The sequence below is a fragment of the Atta colombica genome, unplaced genomic scaffold (genome assembly GCF_001594045.1).
Source record: "Atta colombica isolate Treedump-2 unplaced genomic scaffold, Acol1.0 scaffold32, whole genome shotgun sequence".
Taxonomy (NCBI): domain Eukaryota; kingdom Metazoa; phylum Arthropoda; class Insecta; order Hymenoptera; family Formicidae; genus Atta; species Atta colombica.
The window spans coordinates 848139-859887 of NW_017259426.1; the positions used below are offsets into that span (position 1 = coordinate 848139).

The 11749-nt window shown below is 31.9% G+C and overlaps 2 protein-coding genes across 3 annotated transcripts; one reads left to right on the plus strand and one right to left on the minus strand.

The window, feature by feature from the left end:
* Window positions 1-719: 719 nt before the first annotated feature.
* On the minus strand, window positions 720-1935 carry LOC108690350. Its single transcript, XM_018197595.1, has one exon. The coding sequence runs from the start codon at window positions 1830-1832 to the stop codon at window positions 720-722; it is 1113 nt and encodes a 370-aa protein (XP_018053084.1). The 5' UTR covers window positions 1833-1935.
* A 5784-nt stretch (window positions 1936-7719) lies between these two features.
* LOC108690391 lies at window positions 7720-11438 on the plus strand. 2 transcript variants are annotated; one of them, XM_018197652.1, is made up of 6 exons: window positions 7720-7794; window positions 8346-8997; window positions 9640-9885; window positions 10155-10519; window positions 10599-10753; window positions 11099-11438. In XM_018197652.1, the coding sequence occupies exons 2-6, from the start codon at window positions 8388-8390 to the stop codon at window positions 11403-11405; spliced, it is 1683 nt and encodes a 560-aa protein (XP_018053141.1). In that variant the 5' UTR covers window positions 7720-7794; window positions 8346-8387; the 3' UTR covers window positions 11406-11438. The 2 variants fall into 2 exon arrangements, with proteins under 2 accessions (XP_018053141.1, XP_018053142.1); XM_018197653.1 differs by having other exon boundaries at window positions 7747-7817.
* Window positions 11439-11749: the final 311 nt, after the last annotated feature.

Below are 11749 nucleotides of genomic sequence, written 5' to 3' on the forward strand. Positions count from 1 at the left end.
AAGAAATGAATTAAGTAGTAAGACGCTAGAAGAAACTGAGATCGATATAATACATTATCTATAGTAATTAAAGTAATAATTAAATCGGCGAATGTAGAAAGGGCGAGTCCAGAACTTATAAAATTCAAGATTTGAAAAAAATAGTATGTTACATCCTATCAAAATATAAAAACTTTTTTGATGAGATTGTTGAGTGGCCAACAAACTAAACTTGAAAAAGCGATAAGAAAAAATTTTTTAATAGTCAGTATGTTTTAATTTTCCATCAATGAGTTTTATGTAAGATTATATCAAAAAATTTCACAAATGTTGTTCAATTGGGATTAAATTATCTTTTCTTCATTTTATTTTAATTTATTCTTGGAGCCTTTTTTATTCTTGTAAAATTCCATAATGTTGCCAGCAGAGAGTTAATTCCAGTGTTTTCGAAATTGTTTTGTTTCAGTTATTTGATATTGTTTTAACATATAAAAAAAATAATTATAGTTTAACATAATTTAAAATAAATAAAGTATCTAAGTAAATCATAGAATCTTTGATTTTTTTCACCGATTTAATTTAAAAAGTACTTAATAAGAATATTACAAAATATTTCTAGATTTCAAAGTAATAAATCATACTAACATTGTGAAAAAAAATATGAATGAAAAATATTATAAATGTTTTAAGATTTTTAAGAAAATCTATCAAAATTAGAGTCCATTTTAAAGTTGTTAGCTTCAAGCACCTTCAACAACTCTATCCATTGCTTGATTTTCTAAGAATCTCTCAACTCTTTCCCTAAATTCCCTATTAGATTCCGGTAATGGTAATCGCGGGCCGATATCATTATCAGCGAGTCCTTGCAAATTCTGAAGAGCTTCCGACAGCCGACGATCGTGATCCAAGATGTCCGGTTTGGGTGCTGGCGGTTTTCTCTTTTGCAGTGGTAACCGCGTCGTCTTTGATTTGACAATGACATTACCGTTCTCCGGCAGTTGATTCATCATTCCGCAAAACGCAATCTTTGCGCTTAGTAACGACCAGAAGATCTCCAAAAGAGAAGCCATCAAGACGTTTAAAGTCAGCAGCATTCTGGTATGCATGGAGTTCTCAAAATGGCTGTGCCGGAAGGTCTCAGTTTTTTCCTTCGTCAAATTCATTGATCCTTCTGTAATGTTCATTGTGTTTTTATTCTGGAAAATTTCTCTAGATATCATCATCCTTTCTTCAAATATGAACGACGCTTCCGTCATTGTGGGATCATTGTGATTTTTAGCATTAATATAAAAATCCGATGTGTTAAACTCGATGTTGGGAGATTTGAATGCAACAGGTAATTTACTAGAATTAATCTTCAAAAAATCATAATCTTCAGTGAAGTTGAATAAATGATTTTCGGTCGACATAATATCCGCGTAAGTATCATTTGTAAGATCCTTGGAAGGATGAGGAGAATAATGCGGAGCATCAAGGATTTTCTCCAATGGCCATACAAATCCATTGGTGCTGGTGGAAGTTGCCGCAACGTCGAAGATCGTGACGATGAAGCAGAGGATCGCTGCTACCAGGGAGAAGAGGTTACCGTAGAAGAAAACAGCGATGTTCCGGTCGATGTACCAACGTCGCCAAGCGAGAAGACCTGTCACGAACGGCACTAGGCATGCAACAAACAAAATCGGGCCCTGCAAGGACAAGGCGAGAGTGCCCAGGAGGAGGGACAGCGTTCCGAGACCGAAGTGGACCAAGGACAGTCCGCCAACTGTTGACGCTGAATAACGACGCTCTGATGGATATAGAGATGACAGCGGTGGTTTTGTTTTCACTTTGATAACGTACACGTTCTCCGTCATTGTCTTCTTAAATCGCGATTACACTTAATTACACAACAATTTAATTCAAGGGATCCAATTGAGAGAAAAAATTATATTAAGTATGTGCATATTTGTTCGAGACTTAAACTCAATTCATGCAAGTTTGCACAGTCCATTGTCTCTCTCACTCATATTTTTAAAAGTTTATATTTCCGTAAAAGTATCATCCAGTGTCACAGACGTATAAATCTTATCCAAAAATGGTTTGTAAAATATTTTTTCCTTCCTTGCACTGTCAAATAAAAAAAATTAATAAAATATAAATACTTGCTGTGTTACAAAATATATATAATAAAAGAATCATAAAGATAAAATATTTCATAAATATATTTATAAATTAACATGTTGCACGAGATGTAAACATAAAAAATATATAACTTAATATACAAATTTTTTAAATATAAAACAATATATAAAAACAATTCTCTTATAGTTTATTACAATTTTTATTAATTTAAAAGCTAAAATAATACAATGTCTCTCTGAATGACATTTTAATATTTCCACATTTTTTTTTATTTATATATTAATTTATTTTTATTATCATATAAACAGTATAAAAAATAATATATATGTACTAAGCACAACAAAAATTAATAATTTGATTGGAAAGTAGATTATAAGAGTAAGTAGTTACGCAAACGATTGTGAATAATCAAGTGAGTCACGATGCGCGATCGCAATGATCTTACAGTCATTTATGATTATACTACGGATATGTAATCCATAATCAAATTTGAAACAAGATTAAATCGAGAACATTTATAACGGGTAAAGTCGACGTTTTGTATAATAAAAGAAGTTGCATCTACTTCCGTGTTGCAAAAACAACCATCCAATTATAGCAACCGCTTTTTTACTTAATTGAAGTCTTCGTCGATCTCCGCAGATTTTCCTCCACGCGTCACGACTTTGTAAGATAGAAATTTTACGCAATCTATGAATAACAATCGTTCGCTTATGACTGACTGCAGTCAGTTTCGCGCAATACGGAGCTCACATCATAATAAACATTTCTGTCATAAGTGAAATAAAAGAATAAGATTTCGTTGAATGACATATTTCAAAATTGGTATTTTTTACATTATGATTGGTATTTTTTACGTTATATATATATACCGAAACGTTGTGCAGACTAACGTGAGATTGAAAGGAAATTGTACGCGATAATTGAAGTAACATTCAAAGAATTTATTTCAGAGCTGTGCAATTAAATTAATCCAAAACCAGTTTTTATCTTGCAATTTGGCTTATATTTATTGTAATTTATTCGTGTGACCGATTCAGTTAATAGGTTGAAGAATTAGACGCGTCGTTATCGTCGATCTTTTACTTTTTTCTCGTGCTAGTATTATGTAACTGATTACGAGATGTAATGCGATTATGTTGCAAGTATGCTCCTGTTTCTTTGATATTCGTTTTTATGTCAAATTAACACGTCAACCCGTGTGAATCTTCGGTGAAATTTCTGACGAACAATGAATGTGTATTTCAAGATAAATAATTCAAATAACAAGAATAAACTATAAAAATTGTATAAAAGTGTAAAGTTTTTTTCTTTTTATTTCAATGTTACAATATTGTATAATTCAATATTACAATATTATATAACATATAAAATTTGAGAAATTAAATATCAAATTTTTGAGAATTATACTATTTTTAATTATATATTAAATTTTATAAATATTTGATCCAAATAATATTAATTTTGCTATCAAAGTTTACAAATCTAAATTATTTTTCAATATTTACTACATGTAATAATCGGTTATATAACCTTTTTAATAAAAAAAATTAATCTTATTAACATACTATATCATACAAAACATTTCTTATAAATATTATGAGATAATTAACATTTATAACGTTAATTTGTATTAATTTTATATCAATTTTATGTTCATAAACATATAAATGTGAAAATGCATATCTAACAAAATATAATTACATAAGTAATAATTAAATTTTACAAATTTTATTTTATTAGCAAACTTGTCTATGAAATATGTACTGATGGTAGTATATGGATCACATACTTTTTCCGTGTCAAGAATTAATTTTGGTTCAATCAACTTTCGGAGAACACATTTTTGGATATTGTATTTTGATAGCATTGAACTTACGGCTTGATAAACGATCATTCGCGCGCGGTACTTGAGTAGTGACTGAACTATGAAGACTAGTCTTCGTTGAAATTGCTATGAAATACTGAACGAGCCTCCCACGCAACCGACTTGCAGTGAAAGGGACAACATAGAACAGCGTCGGATAAGCGCGTACTTTTGACTAGCATTAAATCCTGTTCACATCATCGACGTCTCATACTTGCGTGGCAAAACGATCTTGGCAATGAGAGATAGATATTATCTTGCATTTTCTCTTTATCATATATCACATTGTTATACGTGCAAATATGCAAGAAAAAACAATGAAAGCATGAATAAAACAGAAGAAAAATATAAAAATAATTACTTTTTAAGTAATGAAATTTCTTTGTTGTATACTTGAATATTTTAATAAAAAAAAAGAGCAAAATGTTAATACATTATCATAGCGAAAATCTATGTATTTAAGTATGACTTAAGTATGACTTTTTAGAATAATAATTATTTGTCTCTAACGAAAACTTCCACTTGGTGTGAAAGTCCCGTTATAATCGAAGATAACTTCTCAGAGAGCAAACGTATCCCAGGATCTTAGCGCATGAGTCAACCTTTATTGTTAGCTACAGAAACACGTGAGTTCAGCATACGACCTTTTCAATGGATCATCTGTAGATTACATTCCGACGGAATTCTCATAGAAATGCGTAAAACAATGAAGAAACAGTACAAAATCTTTCAATTGTTACTGTTAAATTATAATAAATATGAAAGAATTATATTTTTTTTAATTTGATGCTTTCGAGCATAGTTTTATGACCGAATAAGCCAAGAACTGACGCAAAAAAAATTTCTATTAAAATTATTTTAAATATCGAGATCATTTATTATAACCAAATTGACCATCATGATTATTAATAATCCTAAGTTAGAACGATATTTGAATTAATATTCATCGCTTTTAATTACAGAGAAATTTTATCATAGTCAATTAAAAGTTATTAATTTTCTTTTATAGTGAAACTAGTTATAAATATATTTTTTATTATGTAAGCATCATAAATTTCTATCTAATATGGCATAACCTTAAAGTAGTAAACTAAAAGTAGATAGAATATAAGAGATAAAATCGTACCATTCTCTCTCTTCAAAATTTCTTCAATATTTTTTTACGATAATAATCATGGCTGGATAAGGACTAAAATTACCTAATGCGATTGCTTAACTGATCCTAACAGGATTATTGTTATTAATGTCGCTGTATAATTAAGACGAATCAAGAAAGTATAGTTTAATAAAGCTAGTAAACAAACTTGCACAATTCACCATAACAGTATCTCATCAGATCGCAACAATCTATTAAATTAAACGAAAGAGAGAACTTTCACGATGTTACAGCAAAATCGTTCTGCCGTCAATAAATTATTTATGCAAAAATTATGAAGCGCTTTCGAGAAAATCGAACGTTGGCATTGAAGACATCGAACTTCCTGCAACATTGATTGAACCGCAAACTCGTTCAAGCGGACGAAGTCGCGTTTTAGAAAGATTTGCAAAAAATCATATAATTCTAGTGCGTGACTCCGTACACATAGAGATAATCACGATCAATGCATGATTTGTTGCATGTGGAACAAGTTGGAGGACGTGCATTAGAGATACAGTTAGACGTTGTTGCTTGCTTTGCTTGGCATTATTATTTGAAATAAAAGATATAATATCTAGTATCATATTTTATAGATTTGAAAATATATGACAATCACAAGAAATAATTCATAAATAGTCACATATATCTAGATTTATTTAAAGATGTAAATATAGAGAATAAGCTCATCAACTATTGTTTCTCATGCGTCATTAACACGAAAAATTTATGTGAAAATAAAGAGCCTTTAGAAATTTTCAAATTTCTTCAAAAAACAAAGACCAGATAGAACATAGAATTATAATAAATCATAAGGCGTCATCATGACTTTATTAGTTATTTATAACTAAACTTAAAATAATAAATAAAATCATGATGACTATTATGATATATTACTTTTGTGTTTTACCTGGAGAAATGTTTGATAAAAGATTCTGAAATTACTTACCGTAAATCGCAAAACAATTCGATTAACAGTTCGAGCGTGAAAATATGTCGATCAGAGGATCGATCTGGTTTCTCTTGTGATATCTCCTCGTTTTCTCTGTACTTTCACATGAGTATTTATTTGTAAAAATGCCCCGAAATGCGTACTTTTGGCGTTTCCGTCGTACGAGCCAAGCGCGCCGAATTTCGAATCCTTTCATTAAAGTGACTTTTTGGCCGTTAACGTGCCGGTACGAGAAACATATACTCGATACTCGGTAAGAGCGAACAAGGCGTACAACGTGTTTGCGACCGAAATGCATTTGTGTTGGAGCAGCTGTTACTTTATCGGGGCACGCGTCTCAACGGTCGTGGCAGCTGCCCAGAAAATCAACTATGGTATCCTCAATCTGAGTTCTTTCCATGACAATCTAAATTGCAGTCGTTTTTTATTTTATACAAGCATATAATTACATACCTTTATTATAAATTAAAAAATGTTTTTATATTATGTATGTATTAAAATATGTATGAAAATTAAGATAAAGTAATTTGAAGTAAACAATAGATATTAAAATCCACAAGAACATAATAAATAATTAGGGCAACATAATAGTACAAGGTTTATTTTTAACATCGTTTCTTTCAAAGCTTTTTATTTCCTTTTTGAAAAAAAATGCATGTTATGTTTAAACATTTGTATTTATTATGGAAAGAAAAATATGTTTGTTGCTTTCAAGCATTTTTTAAATGTATTTACTATAATAAGCGAATGATTATTTAATAGAATGTTCAAGAACGTCACGGATTTTGCATAAACATTTATATTAAATCGAGAAAATCTCGAATTTAGTCCAATGATAAACGCATTCTTTGGCAGGCATTTAAAGTTTAAATTACATCATCAGAAAAGTTACTCGAACAACAGTCGAAAAGAAGCAACGGTCGAAACCCTGGGCGAAGCATATTATAGTTGAAGGGCCCCCACTCTATGAAGGGACACCGGGCCCGTATTACGTGAAACCCCTCCGTGACAACCCCCCCGAGCAGTCGCATATATACGCGCAGATACGAGGGAACGCATGGAGAAACGCCCTTTGCGCATCTGCTGTTAAGGGAACTTGCGAGACAGTTTAACGAAGGCAACGGTCGTGAGCACATCGCGTAGAGAATGAAATGCGCATCCTTGGCGAACACTTTTACGCGCCAACATATTGTATTCTGTTCACAAAGAATTAATCTTTATTTTTTTTAATTAAGATTAGAAATTAAAAATTTATTATTAATTTCAGTCAAAAAACGCATTCTTATATAAGTGACATTATTAAAAATTCGTCATTATTTCGATACATATTATAATCCTAATTTAATGGCTGTGTTCTTCAAAGAAATTGAGTGATTACTTCAATTGGTGTGTGATAATGCTATTTAATTCTTAAGTTAAAAAAGGATGTATTAGAAATTTGTGTAAATGTGTAACAATATTTTTTGAAATTTATATATAAGATGTGTAAAACAATTTGCAAATTGATATGCGAAATTGACTCGCCATCAATCCAAATAGTGAATTTCGCATTGGAGACTTGGCGATCTCCTATTTATGTCAGTAGTATGTTAGTTATACTTGTCAATCGATCTTAAATCCTAGCGATTTTGGATGTTTTTGATTTCTAATTAATGCACAGTGTTTAAAAGATTCATCAATTTGTGCGTGTTCGTAAAAGAGAATAAATTGTGATCATAAAAAAGATTGTCAACAATATCGGTGAGATTTATCAGTGCTACATGGTATTTAATAATTTAATTTATAAATCTTGAAGATCTAACACGCCTGTAATTACTTTTAAATATTCAGTATTTTAAAAGTTGTCGCAAAAAGTTCGAATCAATTATTATAAATGAAATTTGCTAAGCAAAATATTTATTAATTCTTATCATATTTTGCACTTGAATTTAGAGAATATTTTATTTAAACGGAACTGACGACAGCCCATAAAAATTCGCCAAGTAGTTATTTAGATCTTTGTTAAACGTACTACTTATTTAGCTAATAACGTCTCAGATTTAACCATTTAACTTTCAATTTATCTCTACGAGTTAATGCCAGATTTATTCATTAGAATCATACTAGCACGACTTAATTCTTAATCATCTTCTTTTCTTAATCATTTTTTTCATCCTCATTTTCTTTCTTTCTTCATTTTGACCATTTTCTCTTTTTAATTATTTACAATAATTTTTATCTTTTAAGTTTCCCAACGCTCATTGCGAAGATTGCATCGCAAAAATGTCTATTTTTCTTTTTTTATCGAAAAGCGAAATACACATCATTCGATGAGATAGCTACGAACAGCAATCATGGCTCAGCCACCTGAATCGGTGCCGGTGCATTGCTACACGAATCCGTCATTTTGCCGTCAATCGGAGTACATCCCGGACGATCATGTTAACGACCTACCGCCGCCGCCACAGCAATTTCAAGGAAGCGACGATTTGCCGCCGCCTCCGCCGCCGTTGCAATTGCAATGTCACGTCGCGGGTCAGAGCAATCCGGCCTTCCAAGCTCCGCCAGAGACAACGCTAGACGTCCGCGAGTCGCGGGATCGGTATTGTTATCTGGAGGGTAACAGGGCCCCCACGCACAGGAGATACGCCAGTCTTCCGGTGGAGGAATCTCGCGTGACTTACAACCAGTCCTCAAGATACGAATACATAGAGCAGGACGAGGCGGAGAGGAATCAGTTACCGCGCAGGAACTCGTCGAGGTATGAGTTCATTCCACAGCAGCAGGTGCAACAACGTTCCGCGCCAGCAACCAACCAAGACGATCGAGGAGGGCCGCAGACGCGGACATGTCGTAGCAATGCCGGTAGATATGCTGTTATACCGGGTGATCAAGATTATCAAGAAAACAACTCGCAATGGAGTAATGCAAAATCGCCATCTCGACATATCAACACTCCGCAGGGTAATTCAACTTTTAACTTTAGTTTCAGAAATATAAGAGCCTTTCTTCATGTTTATCATCGTGTTTGTCATTATTTGTCATTATTACCTTATTGGATCACATTTCAAAAGTTATTACAAAAAATATATAAAATTCATAGATTTCATTATTACATCTTTGAGTATCTATATAAATTTTGAATACAATTTTTTTATTAATTTTAAAATTATTTAATTTTATTGTTTATTTTATTATTTAATTTATTTTTTCTTAATTCCTATGTAAAATTTCATATTGCAGTATTTACTTAAGAATTTGAGAAGAAAGTAGTATTAAATTAAATTTCTTTATGTATTATAAAATTCTAATAAACATTTATTCGAATCCACTTACTTATTTAAAAGAATTATTTATTTAAAACTACAACAAAATATGATAGTCGTTGAGCTGCATAAGCCAAACTATTTGTTTAATTTTTTGCAATTGATTTCAAAGGGTATTTACGATTAAAACTGGTTTTTTTGACTAATTTCTTGACTGATACTTTTAGCTAATATTATACAGTCAAAATATTTTTAATAAAAATTATTCGATTATTTGATATAAATTATTAATATATTATTACATATGAATTATTATTCAAATTTGTACAATTTGCAACAGGTCGTTACGTCAGAGTACCTTTGCAAGAAGAGATTCCGCCGGCACTTCCGGAGAGAAACATGCAAGAACTCTCGATGTCACCGAAGAATAATTTAGCTACTCAGAAATTACACGAAATATTATCTACACCCAGAAAACCGAGATCCAGATCCGAAGAGAGAACACTATCACCGAAGAGGCAACAATCATTCAATCAAATCAGCACACCGCAACGAAGGGCACTTACTCCTGGCGGATCTCCGGATGGTCCGACATTTATTATTGCATTGTCCTCTTCGATCCTCATAATATGATAATAAATAATCTTTTTACGACACGATAATAAATAAATATTATATAAATTAAACTTTGATTCAATTCGTCAGAAGACAGAGAGTAACAAAATTTTAGAGAAATATGCTTAAAAATTAAAAATATATAATTTCTTCAGATATCATACTTTCATAAGTTGTTAATCATATTTCATATTAATTAATTTTTAAAATAAAAATTTTTTTTTCTGTTACTTTTATTAGGTCGCACTTTTCCAACTCGCACAACTCCTCAAAACACACCTCAGCGAGTCTTCTCGCCTATAGGACCTCAGACTTCGACACCTAATAAGGAATCATCAGCTCGCAGATGTCTTCCTCTGCTGGAGAATTCGTCCCGACAGCAGGATCTTTGTCCAGCCAATAATTGTGGTCGGCTTCGTTATGTTGGCACTGCCCCAGTTGATTTAATGAATATGAGTCATGAGCCGCCACCTCGCTATGCTTATACAGAAAACGGCCTCGAGTCCATGCCGATGATGTCCGGATCGCCCAAATATCAGATGGTACCCGCTGATAAGAAAAATTATCAAAGTGTAGAAAGCGCATTTTTAGCTCGAACCGCTGTCGTAAGTGATACTAAACAGATAATGATACAATAGAGATAAAAAAAAAATCATTAGTTTAACAAAGATTTTCTCGTATTAGGTACCACCATTATCTCCACCAAATAGCGACGCGAATACGACTCTGGCGAGCGGCATGGAAAAAAGTGATAGAAAGAGCGCACCAATACTTCTCATATTAGTCGGTCTCCTCACATGCGGCCTTGCCTTGTACCTATCCTGGTCGCAAGGAAGAAGGTATAAAAGATTTTTTTCTGATTTTAATAAATTAACTCTTGAAAATTTAAAATAAACTTATTAAAGAGTATTAATGAGAATTGAGCGCAAAAAAGTGCATAAAGATACGTAAACTTGAAATATAAATTTCAAAGATAATAATAATCTTCAATATAATACTTTCTGATGTTTTATCTTATAAGTACTTATTATTTTTTAAAAAGAGAACTTTTCGAATAAAAATTCTGATGTTTGATATCAGTTTTATTCAAATAGAACAATAATTAGAACATTTTAGAAGCATGTGTTTTATATACATAAATAATTTTATAATCGACATTTTTAATAGAACATTGTTATTTTTAGATATTACTTTGACAGTGCAGTCGGTTGCGGTGCCTGCTGCGCTTTAGCAGGCGCATGCAGAAGTCTGCGAAGGACCTGGACAGGACTCGGCTTAGCTGGACTATCAGCATTGAGCTGTGCTGGTCTTTTGCTACTTGCAGCTAAATCTCCAAAGGACGGTACACCTCTTCACGACATCACTGCCGGCGCCTTGTGCGGTGTGTCGGTTTTAGGAGCTGCTCTAGCTTTGTTGGCTCTTCTGAAACCAAAATGCAATCTTGGACGTCATAGACGAGTACATTCTTGGATACCACGATTCTCTCCTTAAGCCCTAATTCTGACGACTGTTAAATATAACACAATAACCATATTTACTTTAAAATTGTTCTTATGAAAGAGGATATGTAAAAATGCTACTATAAGGTAGTTTAATCATATATAAATTCTTGCCACATATCTATTATAATTAAAAAATATCATTTTATATAAATATCAAGATGAAATAAGTTATTCAAAGAGTATCTATTAAGAGTACACTTCAAGAAGTTGTGCTGCAAATGGAAAAACATATGACATTTTCCCAAAAATGTTCATTGAAGTTAATAAATTTTCCTCTCATCTTAAAAATTTAAAAATTGATCTTCTGTTCATTCAAATTATATATATATATAT